The sequence below is a fragment of the Trachypithecus francoisi genome, unplaced genomic scaffold (genome assembly GCF_009764315.1).
Source record: "Trachypithecus francoisi isolate TF-2019V2 unplaced genomic scaffold, Tfra_2.0 Lachesis_group0, whole genome shotgun sequence".
NCBI classification, from domain to species: domain Eukaryota; kingdom Metazoa; phylum Chordata; class Mammalia; order Primates; family Cercopithecidae; genus Trachypithecus; species Trachypithecus francoisi.
The window spans coordinates 77180814-77204931 of NW_022681453.1; the positions used below are offsets into that span (position 1 = coordinate 77180814).

The window sequence follows — 24118 nt, forward strand, 5'->3', positions numbered from 1 at the left end:
AGCATTTTCTTAAAATTCTGTCTTTCCTCAAAATCCAAATTACAATCCCAGAGCTGGGATAGGGTCTTAGCAATTTGGAATAAGAAATATCAGTTTATCCAAACCAAAAATTTTCAACCCGCAGTCATTAGACTTCACCAGAGCAAAGCTTTTGGCTATTTGCAACTTTAGGAAACTAATCTCACTGACTTGGCTTCAGGGAAGATGAATTAGACATACTTTTCCCTGTTTCTCCCACTAAGTATAACTCAGAACCTTGTACGTTATATGGAGGCAAAAACAGAAGAAGACTCTGAAAGGTGGAAAGAAGGCAGACTGAGGACTCAAGGAAACACACAGAAGTCTGTCTCTGGGATTTTTCTTTGCCTCAAGTATCCTAGTCTTAAACCTGATGAGCCAGTGACTGCAACAACTCGCCCAATTTCCACAGAACTCTGCTGAGTGAAAAAAGCCAAACCCACAGGTTACATGCTGTATGGTTGTATTTTGAAATGATAAAATTATAGAAATGGAAAAGAAATCAGTGGTCATCAGGGGTTAAGGAGAAGGGAAGCTGGTGCGGCTATAAAAGGCCAACATGAGAGACCCTTGTGGTGTAAGAACTGTTCCGTATCTTCACTGCATCAATGTCAATATCCTAGCTCTGATATTGTCCTGTAGTTTGGCAAGATGTTACCACTGGAGGAAACTGGGTAAAAGATACACAAGATCCCTCTGAATTACGTCTTATGATTGCATGTGAATCTCCAATTATTCAACGTAAAGAGATTATTTTGTTTAAGTGACTTCTAATAAACATCTTCTTAACTGGCACATTGAGATGGCTGACAAAAGAAAAAGTGCTGGATGTGTTACCCTTGTAATGTTTGTTTTGGATTTTTTTTTTTGAAAAATCAATCTCCAACTTTAAAAATATTCTCTACAGCAAATATTCCCATAATCTTTTCTCAAGCTGGGGAACAGAAATTCACATTATAAGAACTAGCCAATGCGGCCTGGACATGGTGGCTCACGCCTGTAATCCTAGCACTTTGGGCGGCCAAGGCGGGCAGATCACCTGAGGTCAGGAGTTCCAGACTAGCCTGGCCAATATGGTGAAACCCCATCTCTACTGAAAATACAAAAATTAGCCAGGCGTGGTGGTGGGCACCTGTAATCCCAGCTACTTGGGAGGTTGAGGCAGTAGAATTGTTTGAACCCAGGAGGCAGAGGTTGCAGTGAGCTGAGATCGCGCCACTGCACTCTAGCTTAGGTGACAGAGGGAGACTCCATCTCAGGAAAAAAAAAAAAAAGAGAGAGAATTAGCCAGCACAATCACTAAACCTATTAGCTGATGATAAATTTTTAAAATGGTAGCTCAATAAATGGTCAGCTTTTAAATTTAGATGTACTAGGCCAGGCATGGTAGCTCACACCTGTAATCCCAATACTTTCAGAGGCTGAGGGGAGCAAATAACTTGAGGCCAGGAGTTCGAGAACAGCCTGGCCAACATGGCAAAACCCTGTGTCTACTAAAAATACAAAAATTACTCGGGCATGGTGGCATGCACCTGTAATCCCAACGACTCAGCAGGCTGAGCCGAGATCATGCCACTGCACTCCAGCCTGGACAACACTCTGCTCAAAAAAAGAATAATAAATAAATATAAAGTAATTTGACAACAAATATGGGGACCACTTTTACCGGAAACAATCAATAGTCCTCTTTCACTTCATGTATCTCCAAACACACACACACACACACACACATATATATATATACACACATATATATATATATATTTTTTTTTGAGAGTTTCACTCTTTTGCCCAGGCTGGAGTGCAGTGGCTCGATCTCAGCTCACTGCAACCTTCACCTCACGGGTTCAAGCAATTCTCCTGCCTCAGCCTCCGAAGTAGCTGGCATTACAGGCATGTGCCACCATGCGCGGCCAATTTTGTATTTTTTTAGTAGAGATGAGGTTTCACCATGTTGGTCAGGGTGGTCTCGAACTCCTGACCGCAGGTGATCCACCTGCTTCGGCCTTCCAAAGTGCTGGGATTACAGGCGTGAGCCACCATGCCCGGCCTCCACTCCTATATATTTGTTGGTCTTGATATATTTTCAGTTTTCATTTAGTTTGTATTTTTTTATACAAATTTTATTTATGAGTTTTATTTCTTATTTAGAAACAAGTGTTCATATATTTATGATTTTTAAAAAGAATGAGACTTCTTCTATAACTGACATAGGGGCATACAGGGCCTCTTTTTAGTCCAAGTTGCTTTTTATATTTCAGCATTTAGCCTGAGGAAGCTGAACTATGTGAAGAGTCAGAACATACATCTCTCAAATTCTAAGAATAATTTTTTAATGCATGGCACCATCAAGAGGCAATAGCTTGTACTGCCACTGTAAGAACAGAGGATTTGCTCTCAAGAACAGACTACTGCAAAAATTCAGCTTAAGGCTTTGGCTGAATCTGAAGATTAAATCAACTTATGTACCTGCCAATGGCCATTCTAGCTCAAGAGTATAGGAAGAAAGTCATTGTTTCTCAAGATCCTGTCAAAAGTCTTGAGTCACTAAGTTTATTGGGTTGGTAAACAAACCTCTCACCCCGTTTGCAATTTAGCTGGCTTCTTCCAGCTAGTACAGCCATTTTTTTTTTAAATAAATTAAAATTATACTTAGGATGTAGCAAACGGAAGGGCTACATCAGGAAGGAGATTCAAGTCAGACTGGAGGACGAAATAGTTTTCAGTACTTAAACTTGCCTTCACATTTCAAAGACATTCTTCTAAAAAAAAAAAAAATTAATACTAAACAACAATAAGCATGCTCTTAACATTGTCCATTCTGCTATCCAAACAAAAAATACTGTCAAACTTATAATATGGCTCAACATAGCCAAAAAGGTCTGAATGCCCAACTTATTTTGGGGAGTCAGGAGTCACCAGGAAATAGAGACAGCAAGAAGCAAATAGAGAAGCAAAAAATCTACATGTGGAGTCACTTTCACCTGACAACGCTCACTAGTCTTGGGTTCCTAAACAACTTTTCCTGATTACAACATTAAATAATACCAACCCGTTTATTTTCTGGTCTTTAAAATAGGGTCTGCATCTGACCACCTTTCAGAGATTAGAGAACATATAAATTTATTTTATAAAATACCAAAAGTCCTTAAACAAATATGCTCAATTAGTCTTTTACTTAATTTTAGAAACATTAGATCTATGATCTGCTCAATGGTACACAAGCAAGACTCTCGGACCTGTAGCCTTGGTTTTTGTACGACCTTGGAGAGCAACAATTCTTACAAAGAATGCTAGAAAATTTTCAAAGTAAAGAAAAATAACTCTTTCATCTTTTTATTTTTAATTGAAATTTGGAAAAGAATTTCTCCTTTCTAGAAGTAAAAAAGAATGCATTTATACTGAGATATCTTCATTTTTTGTACAGAGCTTCACTGTTACCTAGAACTAAATGCATATCATCTGGGAACCAGGGATGCAACCTACAGTCACAGATTAAGGAAACCCAGAATGAATGTCAAGAATGGGTATCAAAAACATTCAATTACTCTTTTTAAAAACATGTAAAGAATGCTTCCTATGCTCTAGTCATCTGGCTAGGAGGTGCATCTATAGTGGTAAGCAAGATAGGTAGGGTCCCAGCCTCTTACTGATTAAAATTATTTAGTTATAAAGTGCTTTCATAGGAGCTATAAGGACAAAACACCTTCAATGGTAGGACTTGCTGGCCCAGACATTTCACCTATTCACATAACTACCACAGAAACATTAATATGTGCCTTAAAAGAAAGCCAACCTTATTTTCAAGGAATCCATATGCAATGTAAAAAATTCATATGTATGTAAAAAATCAGAAAACCTTACTCCATGATGCTTCATGAGAGCTGGCATCACATTACAACACGTTTGAGAAATAAGTATCAGCGTGGCCCTGCATAATTCTAAATGGCAACAATGCTATTTACCAAGACACTACAGACGACCATCACCAGCCAGAAAGAAAATATTGGATGGCTACAATGCAATTCGTGGGAATCCACTGGTTCTCCACAAAAGAACACAGGTGCCTTTGGCAACGTAACCAAATGAATACTCTTAAAAGCATCAGGGTTTGCTTTCATTTTTTTATTTTGCCCTTTTCTTCTTAAAATGACTTTCACTGCCTTGGACCATAAAAAGCTCTAGACAGCCATCACTACCTCTGGACTACTTGGAGGAAGGCAGGTGTCAAATAGGATTAATACAAGAATACCCTACTTTATAATGATTTTTCTAACCTCTAAAACAGCAGTTCCCCAAATTTTTGGCAACAGGATTGGTCTCATGGAAGACAATTTTTCCAGGGACATGGGGGAGGGATAGTTTTGGGATGATTCAAGCACATTATATTTATTGGGCACTTTATTTCTATTATTATTACAGTTTAATGTGTAATGAAGTAATTATATAACTCATCATAATATAGAATCAGTGGGAGCCCTGAGCTTGTTTACCTGCAACTAGTTGGCCCCATCTAGGGGTGATGGGAGACAGTGACAGATCATCAGCCATTAGACTCTCATAAGGAGCACACAACCTAGATCCCTCACATGTTCAGTTCACAATAGTGTTCACGCTCTTTTGAAAATCGAATGCCACCACTGATCTAACAGGAGTTGGAGCTCAGGCAGTAACGTGAGTGATGGGGAGTGGCTGGAAATACAAATGAACCTTTGCTGGCTTACCACTCACCTCCTGCTATGCAGCCCCATTCCTAACAGGCCACAAACCACTACTGGTCTAAGGCCCATGGCCCGGGGGATGCGGACCCCTGCTCTAGAACATCTAACTTGTCAAAGAATCAGCATCCCAGACCTCTAGCAACACTTTATCCATTAATGTCCTCTACTTGAAACATAGATCAGAGTGAGGAAGTTAAAATGACCCACCAACCAGTCCAAATGGATGTCACAAGGTCTATGAACTGAAATGCACACACTTCATGTGCTCGGTACCTCCTTGAGACCTCACTTGTACTTAGTCACTCTTAGTTCAGAACACTTCAAATCAAGACTTGATAACTGGTTTTTAAGATCATAAAAAACGAAAAGGCTGGCAAAAATGATCAAAGCATGAATTGGTAGCTGAGAGCAAAAACAAAAAAGAAAGAAAAATTATTTTTTTAAAAAAGGAACAAACTAGGCTGGGCGCGGTGGCTCATGCCTGTAATCCCAGCATTTTAGAAGGCTGAGGCGGGCGGATCACGAGGTCAGGAGATCGAGACCATCCTGGTTAACACGGTGAAACCCCGTCTCTACTAAAAATACAAAAAAATTAGCCGAGCGTGTGGCGGGCGCCTGTAGTCCCAGCTACTCCGGAGGCTGAGGCAGGAGAATGGCGTTAACCCAGGAGGCGGAGCTTGCAGTGAGCCGAGATCGCGCTACTGCACTCCAGCCTGGGCGACAGAGCGAGACTCTGTCTCAAAAAAAAAAAAAAAGGAACAAACTAAACAGCTCAAATAGGACAGCAGCTGGAAGTTATTTAATACAGACTCAAAGTAGATTGTTTACCTCATTAATAGGTCCTCGGAGGTGCATAATTATAGTTCAATCTTCAGTGCTCAATGAAACTACCTTGAGTTTTCAAATAAAGATTGAGCACATTAAAAAAAAATCCAGGTGGAACACTAGTATAATCACAGCTGAGCTAAAAATATTACAGATATTATGCTTAGTGAACCAGCTTTACCCCACCTGGTTCCCTCATTAATGAGTTAAAGAAATCTTTGGCATCTATTCGTTCTTCATTTATATAAGAGTTGCATTTACTTTTTGAAAATTATGCTTTGACAATCTGGAGGTCCTAATAAAATGCGCAAGTGATTCACTCTATCCAGTCAATTAAATTGCACTGCCCATGAAGTATATCTCATGGGCTGGATGCCCAGACATATCTTGTCTTGGCTTCTGAGGTAAATTGCAAATGGCAGTAGAACATCACCTTCAGTGACTCGCTATTCTCTGCAGTTTTTGTTTTACTGAATCTGTGCTATAGTTTTTGTTTCTAATCCTTGGCCTGGGATTCTGGTTTGCATACAACTGATAGTTATCTCCACTGGTGGCAACCATGACTAGGAATCTGGTTTCACGACCTGACCACGTGGAGAGTTGTCAGGTAGAACTGGAATCCAACCTTGGTCAGGTGAGAGGTGACAGATTATTTGTTTGTTGTTGTTGTTTATAATTTGTTTTTCTATTTGTGTACTCAGATCAGGAATATATTTAGTGCCTTATGGAAAAGCAGTCTTTTGAGATCTGTGTTCCAGTGAGATTTTGTGTTCCAGTGTTCACTTTTGATCTGTAATTGGAACTGTAGGACTTATGCCATAAACCTTTCATCTGTCTCTCTACCTGGGGTGGGGGGAGGGGAAAACACTCTGTGTAGGTGAAATATTCTTCTATCTCCCAAGGATAATAATAAATAGAGGAGGCCTACTGTTCTGATTGGTTTACAGAGACTAACAAGTAGTTAAAGAAATCTAACATTCCCAGAATTTCAAGAATTTATTTTATTGAAGTAAATTTTGTGAAATTCTAAAGCTTTAAATGTGCTTTTTTAAATAATGGGGTCTCACTGTGCCACCCAGGCTGGAGTTCAGTGGCTCACTGCAGCCTCCTGAGCTTAATCAATACGCCCACCTCAGCCTCCCAAGTAGCTGGGACTACAGGTGTGCACCACCACATCCAGCTAATTTATATTTTTTGTAGAGACAAGGTTTTGCCATGTTGCCTGGGCTGGTCTCAAATTCCTGGGCTCAACTGATTCTCCCACCTTGGCCTCCCAAAGTACTGGGATTACAAGCGTAAGCCACCTCACCCAGCCTAACTGTGCTCTCTTAAAAAAAAAAAGACCTGATTTGATAATTTGGTTTTAAAAACACCTTTAGGGACACACGTTCTCAGAATCTCCTGGGGCTGTGTCATGGGCAAATATAACTTTTAAGAAAGAGAATACATTTTAAAAACAACAACAACAAAACAGCTATACATCTTTTCCTTGTTTCATCAATGTATAGTATAATACAAGTATAATCTCATTTTAAAAAAAAAACTTGAATGTTTTATGATGAAGAAATTAGTTTACCTGAACTTTTAAACTGCCTTATATTAGTCTGCCAAAAACATAAGCTAAGATTACTTCTATAATATTAAGAAAAATATAAACTTTGTGCTCACCTAAACTGAATTATAACTGTGACCAACCTTTTCACATTTTCAGTAATTATGTCCTGTGATGTGTTAGCTTGAACATAATTTCTAATACCTTTAAGTATTTTTGATGTGTGTCTGGTTGTTCCAGAATGTGGAAGAGCACAATGAAGAGCAGAAGTTGATGGAAACAGAAAATTTCAGATTTGCAAAAGGGGAGTTAGATTTAACTTGGTTTATAATGCTTGCAAATAAAAAGGCTATAAAGAAGTAACAAAATTTTAAGAATCTGGCAAAGTTTGCATGATTTTGATGCAATTATTCATAAAGTATGTTTAATGTAATGCATTAAAAATGTAATATATGACAAGCACCCTGTTAATGTAAAACTAAAATGCAGTTATCTCTATTGAAATGACAGACTGAACTTGGAGAAATCAACCTATGCTTGTAGAAGGCAGTAAAAGGTTATTCTACATAATCTGCCCAAAGAACAGAGATTAGTATCTTACAAGAGTAACTTCCTGAGCTTTGCGCTGATTGGAATGTATTCTTGCATATTTAAAATAACAAAAAGAGTTTTCTTCATTTTTTAACGATTTGAGGCTTCTTGCTCATCATAAAATAATCCATTGCCATTTGATTAAATAGCCAAACCACAAACATACACTACTCTCAGGTATACACAATTCTTTATTACTCAAGTGACAAAACCTCTCATTTTGCCTTCAAGATCAGGCAGATCCTAAATACAGAAAGAAAAAAAAAAAATTCCAAGATATCTATTCCTGAACCACTTTTACGTTTTCCCAGAGAACCTCTGGGCAATCACAAAGAATTGTTTTTTAATTTTACAAAAAGAAAGAGGCTAGAAATAAGTAGGTTTGTTCACCGTGCCCCTAAAAACTTCTCAAATCAAATGAGTAAGTCGCCTGCCCTTAAGATAATTTTATACAGGTAAACTATTATTTTTAATATTATAGGTAACGTTCAAAGATTGGGTACTTTACAGAAAGGCCCTGAATATATGCCAGTGCCCTCACTCTCTGTAATATGTTCTTAAAAAACTGATTTAAAGGATTTTAACTCTCCTTCATGCTGATATTGTTTGTTAAATTAACCGTAAATTAACCATAGCCACTTAACTCTTACATTCACCAAGTATTCTCTACTTTCCCAGTGAGCTTGCCTACAAAATACAATATCTCGTTAACGAAGAAAAGACAGTTTTAGAACTTTGTGGACAGAACTTTACCAGGTATTCTTAACTCTTAATATTTCAAAGAATTGCATAGAGAAACTTAGACAGTACTAGGCACCTAAATCAGATTTTCAGGACTTTTTAGTCCAGAAATAGATGACTTCATGAAACCAAATTAAGAGCCCAAGAAACAGAGGAATAAGAATTAATTACATAGAAGTGATTGAATTGATAATAAAAATTGAATTTCTAAACGTGGATATGTGTTTTGGAATATTACTAGTATTATTTTTAATGTTCTATTTTTTCAGGGGGAAAACCCTTTGGCATTCATGCTGCTCTATCTCTAATCCTCTATTCAGCTAACTCTGATTTTCCAAACTAAATGAAATATTATTTTAATGGTAAATTGTTCTCACTGATCTCTGAGAATTCAGGAAGTAATTTGAGTCACTTTACTTTTTAATGGCAATATCATAATTTGCATAGGCTTGATAAGAATCTGTCATCCCTTTTACCACAATGTAGTCAAACAAATAGACTATGCAACCAAGATCAAGTCTAGAGAGTCAAATTTAAAAATAAGCCTCATTTCAACAGATACAGTAAGTCCACTATTAAAGAAAAAATATATATAACTTCATATTTACAGCAATATCCACAAAAGCTCTCCCAAGAAGTCAAAACTGTTTATGACTTAACGGGCCCAAACTTACAGGCAGTACAGAAGGTCACTTCCTGGATTGCCAAGAATCATACCAGATTTGGAAAATCTGGAGGAAAGAGAAATTCACCAACACTTAGAGATGCTGAACATGAAAGCTAGCAGAGATGAATTTCTTGAGTTTGGTTGCCTATCCTTGGGATAGAAGAGCAAATAGAAGCATTTAAGGAAGACATCCAGAGTAATGGAAGCCATTAAAAATGCTCTTCCAGATTCCTTGTTAAGTTATCGGATAGAAGTTAATATTCTGGCTTTATAAATAACAGTTGCTTTGCATGGTATAGCATTATATTTGCTGTCCATTACAAGCTTTTTGTATGCTAATTAAAACATCTTCTGAATTTCTGTCAATGAAGCAAGCCCAAACACAATGCCATTTTGTGACCAAGAATAGTCTGAAGAGATTATTTATGATAATAAAGAGGAATGTCATACTGAGTACTGCATAACTGACCCACCCAAAGACTATCTAAATTCTCTAAGGTTATGCACATTTGTTTTCATTCACTATTGTCAGTTAGGATATTTGAAAACTCTGTAAGAACAGACATCAACTTATCAAAAACTATGAGTGATGCAAATGATTACTGCTCTAAAATGTCAAACATATTTCCTACTGGATAGATGCAAATGGTTTCCGTCCATTATAAACCAAAGGTTACAACAGGTGTGTCCAATCTCGGTCCACACTGGAGAAGAAGAACTGTCTTGGGCCACACATAAAATACACTAACAATAACTGATGAATTAAAAAAAAAAAAAAAAGGCAAAAAAAATCTCATCATGTTTTAAGAAAGTTTCAGTTTGTATGGGATGACATTCAAAGCCATTGTGGGCCATGTGCGGCCCACAGGCCACAGGTTGGACAAGGCTGGGTTACAATTTTATTGTCCTATAGGGTATTAACCAGTTTTGTGATTCAAAAATCATATTCTAGAATATTTTAGCAACTAAAATACTTCTGATAATCATATAGTGTTGTTGTAAATCAGCTTCACTATCCTGCAGCTTCTCTCGTTAAGGAAATCACGAATCAAAAATGAATCAAAGTAATCTCTGACAGGTATTCATTCTAAAAGAGAAAAACCTGTGCTTAAAAGAGAATGGAAAAAAGCAGTTGTCTGTTCTCATTCATTGGTGAGACTCTCAAGGGATGTTTCCCCCGTCTTCTTATTTTCAATAAGTATAAATTCATTTTAAATGGAAAAAGACAACTCAATAGATCTTGTATGTGTAGTTTGGAGTCACTGTACGTGCTAAGAATCAGAGCTAAAGATAGTAAGGTTGTGTATGAACAGTGTGGAGAAAAGCTGAACACCACTGAGGCAACTCCAACTTTCTAGACAAGTTGCTATAAAGACAAATTCACTACCTAATTCTTGGTGAGTCATGATTTCACTGACTACTTCTCTCATAACCATACACATGCAAATTTAATGATATAAATAATACAAGTCAGCATTTCCTCATAGTCTTAAAGAGAAGTTTGTAAGACTCAGAAATTTCATAAAATTTGCAACTCCTCTGTTATGTCTTTAAAGAATTTATACTTGTGAGAAGTCCGCAGAGCAACTAAATTAACATTAATTCCTGGAGGCCTTCAAAATAGCCAAACATGCCTATTAATAGTGATATGGGAAGAAGAAGTATATAGCAGGAGAGAAGAGAAAGATAGCAGCTGTGGCTGCTGAACATGAATATCCTATATTCCCACATATCCTGGAGTCCATCTCCAAGGCTGCCCTCTAGATGCTGGTTAATGAAACAGTGAGGTCAATCACTGTTAGATGAAGATTACCAATCGCTCCATCTCCTGTTCCCTGAGTCTTTCCTCCCTCTGCCGCCGGTGATAATCCATCAGGTCATCACGTCCTGAAATGGAGCTAATGCTGCTTTTCCGTTCCCGAAGGACAGGTTGGGGGGTTCCTGAGGTCTGTCTGAGGCTTTCCAAATCAGCCTCATCAAATTCCACAGATCCACATGAGAAGTTCCTCCTGGTTGCAAACACTCTGTCTGACTCTCCAGCAAGAAGTGAGTGACTCGGGTTTGTCCCCACGTATGAAGCCCGATCAAAGTCATCAGAGGCGCAGGAGGAGGTGGAGGCCAGAAGCATCTTCCGAGCCACTCGAGGACTGGCAGGGACACTGAGGGTAGAACTTACATAAGGATTGCCTTCAGAAGCAGAGGTTTTATAGGGTAAAGCCCCTGAGCTCAAAGAAGAAAAATTAAGGTAATTGTCATTGTCTATTATGCTATGAGGTAGATCCTTTTCCCCAAGTTTTGTTCTTTTGGAATTGCCCAGAGAGTTTCTTGGAGGCAAGCTGAGAGGTGTCAGCTGGTTCTCTGTGGCTTTGTACAACCTGGGAAGTGATCGGCTGTAGGCTCCCATGTGACTCAGGCTGCTGCTGGAGTACTTCCTAGTTCTCAAATTGATGTTTTCAGATGCAAGCTCCTTGTGTCTAGTTAACTTGGGTTGAAGCGTCAGGCTGTCCTGAATGCTCATTTTCCTGGCTTGCTTTGGGCTTGAAGGCATGCTTGCAGCTCCCGATCTGCTGATAGGAGGGGGGCCAGCATCACTCAGGGAACTTCCATTCCACATGGCCAGGAGCGAGCCAGATGCCTTCCGACCTTCCAGCCCTCCCAGAAAGTAGACATTGTCATGCGATTTATTCCTTGAGCTATACTTGGAATAGGGAGGCTTCTCTGAGAGCCTCAAGGCCCTTTCACTGTCCCGGCCAGTATAATGATCAAAGTCTGCTCTCCCAAGTGGATATCCACTAAGGGAGGATGTAGTGCTCAGTAAAGGAGTTGGAGGTTTCATAGCAATATTTTTGTCAGTTCCATCATAAGAGAACTGCTTGCTTCCCTGGATTTTGGCTAAGGAGGGGCTGCTTTTGACACTGGTTCCCAAAGGAGAAGGGCTTCTCTTTGCAGGCACAGGTTGTGAGAGGGTTAAATAGGAGCCAGAATAGTCTCCATTGGCTTTAAATCTCAGACTGGAAGAGTATTTCTTTGGGCTGAGGCTCTCCATCATGTTTTGGAAATCGTTCTCAACAGAATGCACCACAGAGTCTTCCTCTAAGCTACCATTTTCTAAATCTAGCTCCTTTTGTATGTAGCTATGCTCTTCCATAATCTTACTGGAATCTGTAAAGAAACAAAAGAGAAAATTTTGCGTTAAAAAAGATTTTAAGAGAACAATCCCTTGTTAGGCCTACATCTGAACAAATAATCTTGCAGTCTGACCTAATGCAAATAAACACAAACTCAGTTTTACTAATAAACCTGTTAAAACCATACAGCAAATTAAAGGAGAATAAAGATCACTGATATGAGATATCTTATGTTCAAAAGAAAAATAACTTAAAAGGACAGCAATGACATTTGAGTGAAACGAATCCCTAACCAAGTAAAGGCGCAGGATTAGGCTGGGACACAAAAAAGACAATTTCTCCTTAATATTCTGCCCCTTCAAGGAACACCTGCTTCCCTAGTGACTAGCTAATGCCCAAAGGCATAATGTAATGGACTTTACTATAGATGTCTCTGCTAGAATCATTAACTGCTCAGAAATAAAGTCCTGAGGAAACAAAATTCACATTTGGGCAGAAAAAGAAAAGTTTACGTTAGACACTGATCAATAACGTGAGAGTTAGAAGATGGTTCTTTAAACGAGGGCTCTGGGAGTTACCTTCTCAACAAAAAGACTTAAAGCTCCTTTAGTCATCAGAGGCAGGTAATAAGAAAGAAAAGGGTATTCCACCAATTACTGACCCATGATAAAAACCTGAAACTGTTATATCCTTCAAATTTTCTACTACCCCAAATGCACTATGCTCATCCTATCAGGACCGACTCACTCTTCCAGGGAACAGATCAGGATTCTATGCTCCATGATTAAAATTTTTAAGAAAATATGTTTTGATCCCTGGTTTGCACAATGTTAACTTAAAAAACTAAAGTTTTAGCCTATGAAAATGTCTTTTAATTACAAACTATTACTGCAAATGGGAAGGATTATAATTCTACCTGTTAAAAATTTTTTTCTTAGATTATCAGTAAAGTGAAAATACAATTTAAACACTGTCATTGAACTCATGAACCACTAAAACTGTCCTCCAACCCTTAGGCACATCAGACACTAATTATGATATCTCTGGTCTATATATAAACAGTATCACATATGGTTAGTAATGGTTTCATAATGTGGTTGTCTCTGTAACTAGGCCACAGGTTTAAGGAAGAGGTTATGTCTAGTATTTTTATCTTCCACCCCTCTAGCTCTCGTTGCCCCAGAGGTGAGAAATGCAATGAATATAAGCTTTCCATTTTAATCAAAGCCTTCCTCACTCCCTCTCAGCCAAGGAACTTCACCCTGTTGCTCAGCTTCACACAGTTTCTGAGTAAATTCAGATAGCCTAGTAAAGAGCTCCTTCTTTATCCACAAGACCACGAAACAGTCTGGCTGCATAAATCCTGCTGATGGGCCAGGTACCCAACTTCCCATAAAGGTGCAGCCTCCCCCAACAAACTCTGCCTTGGGTTCCTTATCCTCTAACCCAAATCCCTGCCCAGATAGATACAAACATAATTTGTCTTTTTAAATGTACCTAAAAAAAAAATGAAGTTTCTTCATTATGTTTGGCTCCCAGCTGGGATCTAGTCCTGCCATCTAGCTCTTGGTAAGGCTTTCATTTCCTCTGGGACAGTGCCCTTTCTGCCTCCAAGACAAATACTCTTCTCAGCATGTGTCTGCTGCTATCAATTCTGGTTTTAAAAGCAACACCAGCCTAGTTTGAGACCTATCTTACCATGCCCGCTTAGAGGACTAAAACTGAGACTCCTCTGTTGCGAAGTAACATCACTTCTCGTTGGCTTGCCATATTGAAATTCCAGCAAGCCTTGGCCAATTCTCTCACGTTAAATATTTTGGAATTAAAAAAACAAGGAAATAGATGGATCCTGAGGACATTACAGTGTTATTTATTAGAATGGGAAAATACCATAAATGCCAAAAAATAGGGAAAAAATCAAATAAGCTATAATATATAATACATCATGAGAGCATATTATGCAATCATACAATCATTTAAAATCATATTTTGAAGTACATTTTATAGCACAAAAAGTACATTCATAAAATGTTAAGCTAGTTTTAAAAAATATATCAGCTTTTTTACACAGACACACACCCATATACATGGATTATACACATACAGGTATATTTCTGTATGTAATACAATGAGTGCCGTTTTCTTATACAGTTGACTCTTGAACAATACAGGCTTGAACTACATGGGTACACTTACACGCAACATTTTTTTCAATAAATATACTGGAAAATTTTTTGGAGATTTGCAATAATTTGAAAAAACTCAAACTGCGTAGGCTAGAAATATTGAAAAAACAAAAAAGAAACGTGAGGTATGTGATGAGCATAAAATATTTGTGGCTACTAGTCTATTTCATCATTTACAACCATAAAATATACACAAATGTCTTATGAAAAGTAACACAGACTACACATAATGCCATTCTCAGTAGAGAGAAATGTAAACAAACATAAAAATATGATATTATATCATGGTTGCATAAAACTAACTGTAGTACATACCATACTACAGTAATTGGACACCCCCTGTTGCTACCGCAGTGAACTCAAGTGTTGCAGGTATTCACTGAAAACGCCACGTGATGCTAATCACCTGTGCATGTGCAGTTCATCTCTCCAGTAAATTTAATATTGCAGTAATAAGTTATATCTCATGGTTCTCAAGTTTTTAAAACACATTTAATTTAATACTATAAACCCTGAATAACACCATGGGACACATACAAAATGCCACTAGTGATGCTGGAAGTGCACCCAGGAAGCAGAACAAGTCACGACATTACAAGAAAAAGTTGAATTGTCTGATATGTACCAGAGATTGAGGCCTGCAGCTACAGTTGCCTGCCATTTCAAAATAAATGAATCCAGCATAAGGACCACTATTAAAATAAAGAAAAGGAAAATTGTGAAGTTGTCACTGCAAGCTATGCCAGAAGGTATGAAAATTTTATACTTTTTGTGAAATAACTTTGAGTCTCAGTGAAAGTGCACCTTTTAAGTGGACACAAGATTTCTTTAAAAAAAGGCATACCTACAGACTCTAATAATATTCAAGAAAAGGCAAAATCATTACATGACAACTTAAAGCAAAAAGAGGTAAGGAATCTAAAGCTGGAGAATTTAATGCCAGCAAAGGATGGTTTGATATTTTAGAAACAGGTTTGGCCGAAAAAATATCAAGATAACAACAAAAGCAGCTTCTGCCAACCAAGAGGCAGCAGATAAGTTCTTGGACACCATATAAATTCCCTGAGGAGAAAGGATATCTGGCTGAACAGGTGGTTTCATTGTTTTTATTTATTTGTATATTTTTTTTTTTTTTTTTTTTTTTTTTTTGAGACGGAGTCTCGCTCTGTCGCCCAGGCTGGAGTGCAGTGGCCGGATCTCAGCTCACTGCAAGCTCCGCCTCCTGGGTTCCCGCCATTCTCCCGCCTCAGCCTCCGGAGTAGCTGGGACTACAGGCGCCCGCCAACCTCGCCCGGCTAGTTTTTTGTATTTTTTAGTAGAGACGAGGTTTCACCATGTTCGCCAGGATGGTCTCGATCTCCTGACCTCGTGATCCGCCCGTCTCGGCCTCCCAAAGTGCTGGGATTACAGGCTTGAGCCACCGTGCCCGGCCTATTTGTATATTTTTTAATCAACTCCTAAGCACTTAGATGAACAGGTTTTTAATGAAGACAAAATTTGCCCAATCCTGGAAAAAAAAAAAAAAAAAAAAGCCACAAAGGACATTTACTAGTAAGGAAGAGAAGTGAGCACCAGGATTTGAGGCACTCCTAAGCACTTAGATGAACAGGTTTTTAATGAAGACAAAATTTGCCCAATCCTGGAAAAAAAAAAAAAAAAAAAAAGCCACAAAGGACATTTACTAGTAAGGAAGAGAAGTGAGCACCAGGATTTAAGGCAGCAAGGACAGACTTACTCTACCATTTTGTGCATACGCAGTCATAGTTATGACCAGAACTGTCCTCTATAAAGCTGCTAACCCTGAGCCTTCAAAGGAAAATATAAATACTAGTCTTTTAGCTGTACCACAAGAAGGCTTGGACAATGAGAACTCTTTTCCTGGATTGGTTCCACTGATGCTTTGTCCCTGGAGTCAGGAAGTACTTTGCCAGTAAGGGACTGCTTTTAAAGTTCTTTTGACATTAGACAATGCCTGTGGCCACTCAGAACTCCATTAGTTCAACACCAAAGGCATGAAAGTGCTCTACTTGCCCCCAAACACATCTCTAATTCCGCCTTTAGATCAGGGGGTCCTAAGGACCTTTCAGGCTCATTACGGTACCCTATGGAAAGCACTGTCAATGCTATGGTAGAGAACCCCGATAGAGAGAACAGCATAAAAGCCTGGAAGTATTACCCTGTTGACAATACCATCATTGTTACAGAAAAGGCCATGAAAGCCATGGAGCCCAAAATAATACATAGCTGCTGGAGAAAACTGTGTCCAGATGTTGCATATGGCTTCACAAAATTTACAACAGAGCCAGCCAAGAAAATCACCAAAAAGACTGTGGATATGGCCAAAAAAAAAAAAAAAGGCAGTGGGTGAAGGGTTTCAAGATATGGGTCTTGAAGAAATTCAAGTGCTAATACACCATACAAGAGGAATTAACAGAGGACTACTTAATAGAGAAAAGTGCTTCTAAACCACTCTCAGATGATGAAGAAGATGTAGAAGAAGCAGTACCAGAAAACAAACTGACATCACACAATCTGGCAGAAGGGTTCTGATTATTCAAGACTGCTTTTGCCTTCTTTTACAACACGGACCCTTCTATGATACAGGCACTGAACTACAGCAAATGGATGAAGAAGGATTGGTCCCATAAAAAAAAATTTTAGAGAAATAAAAAAAGTAAAGTTTACTTTTTGTAAAGTTACACTTTACAAAAGGGCATAAAGTCACACTGAATGTGCCCGCCTCTCCTGCCTTCCCTTCTACCTCCTCCACTTCTGCCTCTACCACCCCGGAGACATCAAGACTAGCTCTTCCTCTTCCTCCTCTTCAGTCTACTCAACACGAAGATGAAGAGGATGAAGACCTTCATGATGATCCACTTCCACTTAATAAATAGTAAATATAAGACTATACTTTCAGGGATCATTTCTATAGTTCATTACTAGAGAAGTTTCTCTGAACGTGTAGAGTACCAACTTCTACGCAAATAAACTAGAAAATCAAGAAGAAATGGATAAATTCCTGGACACATACACTCTCCCAAGACTAAATCAAGAAGTCGAACCCTGAATAGACCAATAACCAGTTCTGAAATTGAGGCAGCAATTAGTAGCCTACCAATCAAAAAAAGTCCAGGACCACAGCTGAATGCTACCAGAGGTACAAACAGGAGCTGGTACCATTCATTCTGAAACTATTCCAAACAACAGAAGAAGAGGAAATGCTCCCTAACTCATTCGATGAGGCCAGCATCACCCTGATACCAAAACCTGGCAGAGACACAACAAAAAAGGAAAATTTCAGGCCAATATCCCTAATGAACATCAATGTGAAAATCTCCAATAAAATACTGGCAAACCGAATCCAGCAGCACATCAAAAAGCTTATCCACCACGATCAAGTCAGCCTCATCCCTGGGATGCAAGGCTGGTTCAACATATGCAAATCAATAAATATAATCCATCACATAAACAGAACCAACAACAAAACCCACATGATTATCTCAATAGATGCAGAAAAGGCCTTCAACAAAATTCAACAGCCCTTCATGCTAAAAACTCTCAATAAACTAGGCACTGATGGAACGTATCTCAAAATAATAAGAGCTATTTACGACAAACCCACAGCCAACATCATACTAAATGGGCAAAAACTAGAAGCATTCCCTTTGAAAACCAGCACAAGACAACAATGCCTTCTCTCACCCTCCCATTCAACATAGTATTTGGAAGTTCTGGCCAGGACAATCAGGCAACAGAAAGAAATAAAGGGTATTCAATCAGGAAAAGAGGAAGTCAAATTGTCTCTGTTTGCAGATGACATGATTGTATATTTAGAAAACCCCATCATAACAGCCCAAAATCTCCTTAAGCTGATAAGCAAGTTTAGCAAAGTCTCAGGATACAGAATCAACGTGCAAAAATCACAGGCGTTCCTATATACCAATAACAGACAAACAGAGAGCCAAATCATGAGTGAACGCCTTCACAATTGCTACAAAGAGAATAAAATACCTAGGAATACAACTTACAAGGGATGTGAAGGACCTCTTCAAGGAGAACTACAAACCACTGCTCAAAGAAATAAGAGAGGACACAAAGAAATGGAAAAACATTCCATGCTAATGGATAGGAATAATCAATATCATGAAAATGGTCATACTGCCCAAAGTAATTTATAGATTCAATGCTATCCCCATCAAGCTATCATTGACTTTCTCCACAGAATTGGAAAAAACTACTTTAAATTTCATATGGAACCAAAAAAGAGCCTGCATAGCCAAGACAATCCTAAGCAAAAAGAACAAAGCTGGAGACATCATGCTACCTGACTTCAAACTATACTACAAGGCTACAGTAACCAAAACAGCATGGTACTAGTGTCAAAACAGATAGACCAATGGAACAGAACAGAGACTTCAGAAATAACGCCACCCATCTACAACCATCTGATCTTTGACAAACCTGACAAAAACAAGCAATGGAGAAAAGATTCCCTATTTAATAAATGGTGTTGGGAAAACTGGCTAGCCATATACAGAAAGCTGAAACTGGATCCCTTCCTTACACCTCAAACAAAAATTAACTCAAGATGGATTAAAGACTTAAACATAAGACCTAAAACCATAAAAACCCTAGAAGAAAATCTAGGCAATACCATTCAGGACATAGGCATGAGCAAAGACTTCATGACTAAAACACGCCAAAAGCAATAGCAACACAAGTCAAAATTGACAAATGGGATCTGATTTAACTAAAGAGCTTCTGCACAGCAAAAGAAACCATCATCAGAGTGAACGGGCAACCTACAGAAAGGGAGACAATTTTTGCAATCTATCCATCTGACAAAGAGCTAATATCCAGAATATACAAAGAACTTAAACAAATTTACAAGAAAAAAAAACAACCCTATCAGAAAGTGGACAAAGGATATGAACAGACACTTCTCAAAAAGAACACATTCATGCAGCCAACAAACATATGAAAAAAAGCTCATTATCACTGGCCATTAGAGAAATGCAAATCAAAACAACAATGAGATACCATCTCACACCAGTTAGGCAATCATTAAAAAGTCAGGAAACAACAGATGTTGGAGAGGATGTGGAGAAATAGGAATGCTTTTACACTGTTGGTGGGAATGGAAATTAGTTCAACCATTGTGGAAGACAGTGTGGTGATTCCTCAGGGATCTAGAACTAGAAATACCATCTGACCCAGCAATCCCATTACTGGATATATACTCAAGGATTATAAATCATTCTACTATAAAGACACATGCAAACATATGTTTATTGTAGCACTGTTCACAATAATAAAGACTTGGAACCAACTCAAATGCCCATCAATGATAGACTGGATAAAGAAAATGTGGCACATATACACCATGGAATACTATGCAGCCTCAAAAGAGGATGAGTTCATGTCCTTTGCAGGGACATGGATGAAGCTGGAAACCATCATTCTCAGCAAACTAACACAAGAACAGAAAACCAAACACTGCATGTTCTCACTCATAAGTGGGAGCTGATCAACGAGCACACATGGACATGCAGAGGGGAACATCACACACCAGGGCCTCCCGAGGGGTGGGGGGCTACAGGCAGGATAGCATTAGGAGAAATGCTTAATGTAGATGATGGGTTGATGGGTGCAGCAAACCACCATGGCACGTGTATACCTATGTAACAAACCTGCACCTTCTGCACATGTATCCCAGAACTTAAAGTATAATTTTTAAAAAGTCAATACATTTTTCTCTCCCTTGTGAACATCTTAATAACCTTTTCTCTAAATTACTTTATTATAAGAATATAGTCTGTCATATATATATAATATGCGTTATTTTGTATTAAAATGTGTATTACTTGGCTTTGTTATTAGTAAGGCTTCTGGTCAATGGTAAACTAACAGTAGTTAAGTTCTGGAGGAGTAAAAAGTTATATGCAGATTTTCAACTTAGCAGGGTGTCAGTGTTCTTAACTGCCAAGTTGCTCAAGAGTCAACTGTACATACACCCAACCATACACACGGGTGGGGATCAAGCCAAAATTCTGGGAATCAACATTGGTCTCCTCTGTCACTAGCACCCCCTTCCTCATTTTATCCATCAATAAATCCTATCAACACTGTCCTTAAAACATATTCTGAATCTCATCACTTCTTAGCATTTCCACGGTAGCCTCTCTAGTACAAGGCAGTATCTTCTCTTGCCTCCTCAATATGCCTATTCTTCCACAACAATAATAACAATAACAATGGACTGGAAGAAACCACACCAAAAAAATCAGTAGTGATTTTATTTGGATGGTAGTTTTACCAGTGACTTTTAACTCACCTCTCTCATACTAGTTCATATTTTCTACATTTTATATACTTGGACTGTTTTGACAAGCAGGAAAAAGAACTCACCATAAAATACTAGAATATGTAGCAACACTTCATTTTAAAGCTGATCGAACATTTTCTTTTTTATTTTTTTGAGACAGTCTCGCTCTGTTGCCCAGGCTGGAGTGCAATGGTGAGATCTCGACTCACTGCATTCTCTGCCTCCCAGGTTCAAGCGATTCTCCTGCCTCAGCCTCCCCAGTAGCTAGGATTACAGGTGAGTGCCACCATGCCTGGCTAATTTTTGTACTTTTAGTAGAAACAGGGTTTCACCGTGTTGGCCAAGCTGCTCTCTAACTCCTGACCTCAAGTGATCCGTCTGCCTCGGCCTCCCAAAGTGCTGGGACTATAGGTGTGAGCCACTGTGTCTGGCCAATTAAACATTTTAAGTTGATTTTTCCTTAGCTCTTGCCCAATTTTCAAACCAGATATTAACTTTTCCAAAAAAGGTTAAAGAATTTCTTCGCCAGGCGCGGTGCCTCATGCCTATAATCCCAGCACTCTGGGAGGCCCGGGCAGGCAGATCACCTAACGTCGGGAGTTCAAGACCAGTATGACCAACATGGAGAAACCCCATCTCTACTAAAAATACAAAAAATTAGCCAGACGTGGTGGTGCATGCCTGTAATCCCAGCTACTTGGGAGGCTGAGGCAAATGAATCACCTGAATCCGGGAGGCGGAGGTTGTGGTGAGCTGAGATTGTTCCATTGCACTCCAGCCTGGGCAACAAGCAAAACTCCGCCTCAAAAAAAAAAAAAAGTCTTGATCAGACTAAATACTGAAGACTGCAACATTTTTTCCAACTCTTCTAAATGACTCTGGCAAAAACATTAATCACACATATTTATCTGTTCCACTCTATGCATCTGAAAAACTAAAAAATCAAACACTTCCCTGATACAAATAAAGCTAATAGAATTGCTATAAAAAAGTCTCTAGATGTTTGCTGAATAATAGCTTAGATAATATTAACATTGTTTTTTAGAATGTAGCTACATTACTTCCATATTTGAGTAGTTCTGTTTATTGTACAGGGAAAAAAATTAAAAATCTCAATGGGTAGTTTTAGGCACTTCATTCATTAAATTCATGCCTACTGTTTATCAGACATTTACTTAGCAGGCATTAGTGTTACTCACTAATATTCCAGTTCTTCTTCTTTGAGGAACATAGTAGGGTTGCTCTTCCTCGTCTCTGTGAGGTTAGGTGTGGCTACGTCCCTTGCTTTGATCAATGAAATACGAGAGAAAGTAATGTGCCAGTTCCAAGCTGAAGCATCATGAGTCAGAGCACGGTTCACCATTTCCCACTCCCCTGCTAAGACAACTAGCCTCCATCCAGGCTTGTGGAGGCTTTGCTAGCCCACACTCCTGAATGAGGACAACATGGAACGAGATCCTTGTTAACCCAAGATTGTCTGCGGCCACTGAGATTTGGGGCTTCTTTGTTACTATGAGGATGCTAATCTTCATTAAGTGCCTAGTGTAAATCAGGTCCTGAGCTAGGCATTGGAAGACATATGGCAAGAGATATCATTTCCTGCCTTTACATAGCTTAGAGTCCAAAGGGAAAAACATACTTACGAACAAATAATTGCTATGCATTCCTTAATGGAGAGAATTGGTTGACAGGAAAAGGAACATGCAGTGGGGTGAACACAGTGAGAGCGGTAGTTTGAGGAGGTTACAGTATAAAGAAATGGCAAAGAAGCCCACTGAAGGAAAGGGAATCTGACAGGTATTATTCCCTGGCATAAAGCCACTTGCACACCTAAAATTCTGGGAGTTAAAGGATGTAAATAAACTTCCAAGCCCCTATTAGGTCAGACCACTGGTACATCCAACAAACATTCTATCTCTGATAGAATTAAAACAAAATCCATATAGGAAAAATCATTAGTTTCTATAACACCGTTTTTTAAAATCCAGGACTGTAAGTCTCCTGGGATGAACTATATTTAATAATCGTGTATTTCTCGGTCATGGTTATCTAAATCTTTTTCCATCCCCACCACCATGTAAGATATGCCCTCCTGGGTCCAAGCAGCATGCCTCCCCTAAAAGTGATTTAACTTGGACAGTAATCCTGCCAGTGTTTAGGTGTGGCTACAAAAAAATCTCTGAGAGGTTAGAATAGGCAAGAATTAATGCCAGTTAGTAAGAAAGACTTTGCTTTGAAAGAAAAACATACAAAATGGGAAACAGAACTAAGTTAAGGGTATTCCCATAATATGCAGACATAGCAACCCAGAAAGCAAGCCAGGGCAGATGTCACTAAGCAGAATAAAAGGCTAAGCACTTACACCAAAACTGCATTTTAAATATTTACTCCAACGTAAAGAATTGAAGGGTTTAATACCTCTTGTCAAAATGAATACTCAAAGGTCTGGCTTTTGACTCAGCAGTATAAGATACTGATGTTACTTTTTAGATGATAAAATACATTAATACATTACTCGAATCTGTTTGTAGTTGGAAATGCTACTTAACTACCTGACTAAAATATTACGAAACTCTGTCCCCTCTCTATTTGGGCTAAAGAAACTATAGAGTATTAAACTACAATACAGATTCCCTACTACCCCAGAAAGTGCCACCACTTCTCCCCCTCTCCAACATACACTTTTTCTAAAAACCAATAACTATGATTACCAAAGCAGACTGGTTGGCCAAACAAATATAACAGCAGAATTTTCCAAAGTAGTGCTGGCTGAGAGATCAGCTTTACAAACTCTAAGGAAGCAACAAGCAGGATATTTGCAAATAATAAACCACATCTTAGAAATAGCCATGCACCATTTCTTCTTGGCTATGCATATCTGTAGAGGAAAGTTACAGATGACTGGGAGAGCAGGATATTCCAGGGAAAATTTAAAGGGATATTCGTGTTTGTTACCCCATTTTTTTTTTTTTTTAATTCAAGCGTATTGGCCCTGTTTAGGATGTGTAAAAGGTTGTGCATTTAGAGATTTACCATCAGATACAAATATGGAATCCATTCATTTTCCTGAGGCTTAGTTTACCTGCCACAGCTGAATGCATACGTATATTTGTTTCAAATTGATTTCTCTTAACCTTCAAATCAATTCAACTCAAAAGGTACAGAATAATTCCGATGGGTGACTTTTCTGACCCTATGAGGGACAACAATGGTTACTGATAGCTCTTGCCTTCCCTACTTCTAAAGTGCCCTTTTCATTTTAGGTGTGAGCAGGCCTAACCCCATTAGAAACTCCTAGGAAATGCGGACCAGTCATCAATCATGTACTCTGAATGAGGATTAGGGTGTGGGCAAGGAGGGAAGA

General features: G+C 38.7%; 1 protein-coding gene and 1 pseudogene across 4 annotated transcripts in view; one reads left to right on the forward strand and one right to left on the reverse strand.

Annotated features, from left to right (window-relative positions):
- The window catches only part of PHLDB2 (pleckstrin homology like domain family B member 2), a 195791-nt gene that overhangs the window by 81778 nt on the left and 89895 nt on the right, over positions 1-24118 (reverse strand). For all 4 annotated transcript variants that reach the window (XM_033211336.1, XM_033211335.1, XM_033211334.1 and 1 more), the window contains one exon: positions 10929-12277. In XM_033211336.1, coding sequence (XP_033067227.1) covers positions 10929-12277 — 1349 coding nt within the window. The remainder of the gene's footprint in view (positions 1-10928; positions 12278-24118) is intronic.
- LOC117084779 lies at positions 17331-17435 on the forward strand (annotated as a pseudogene).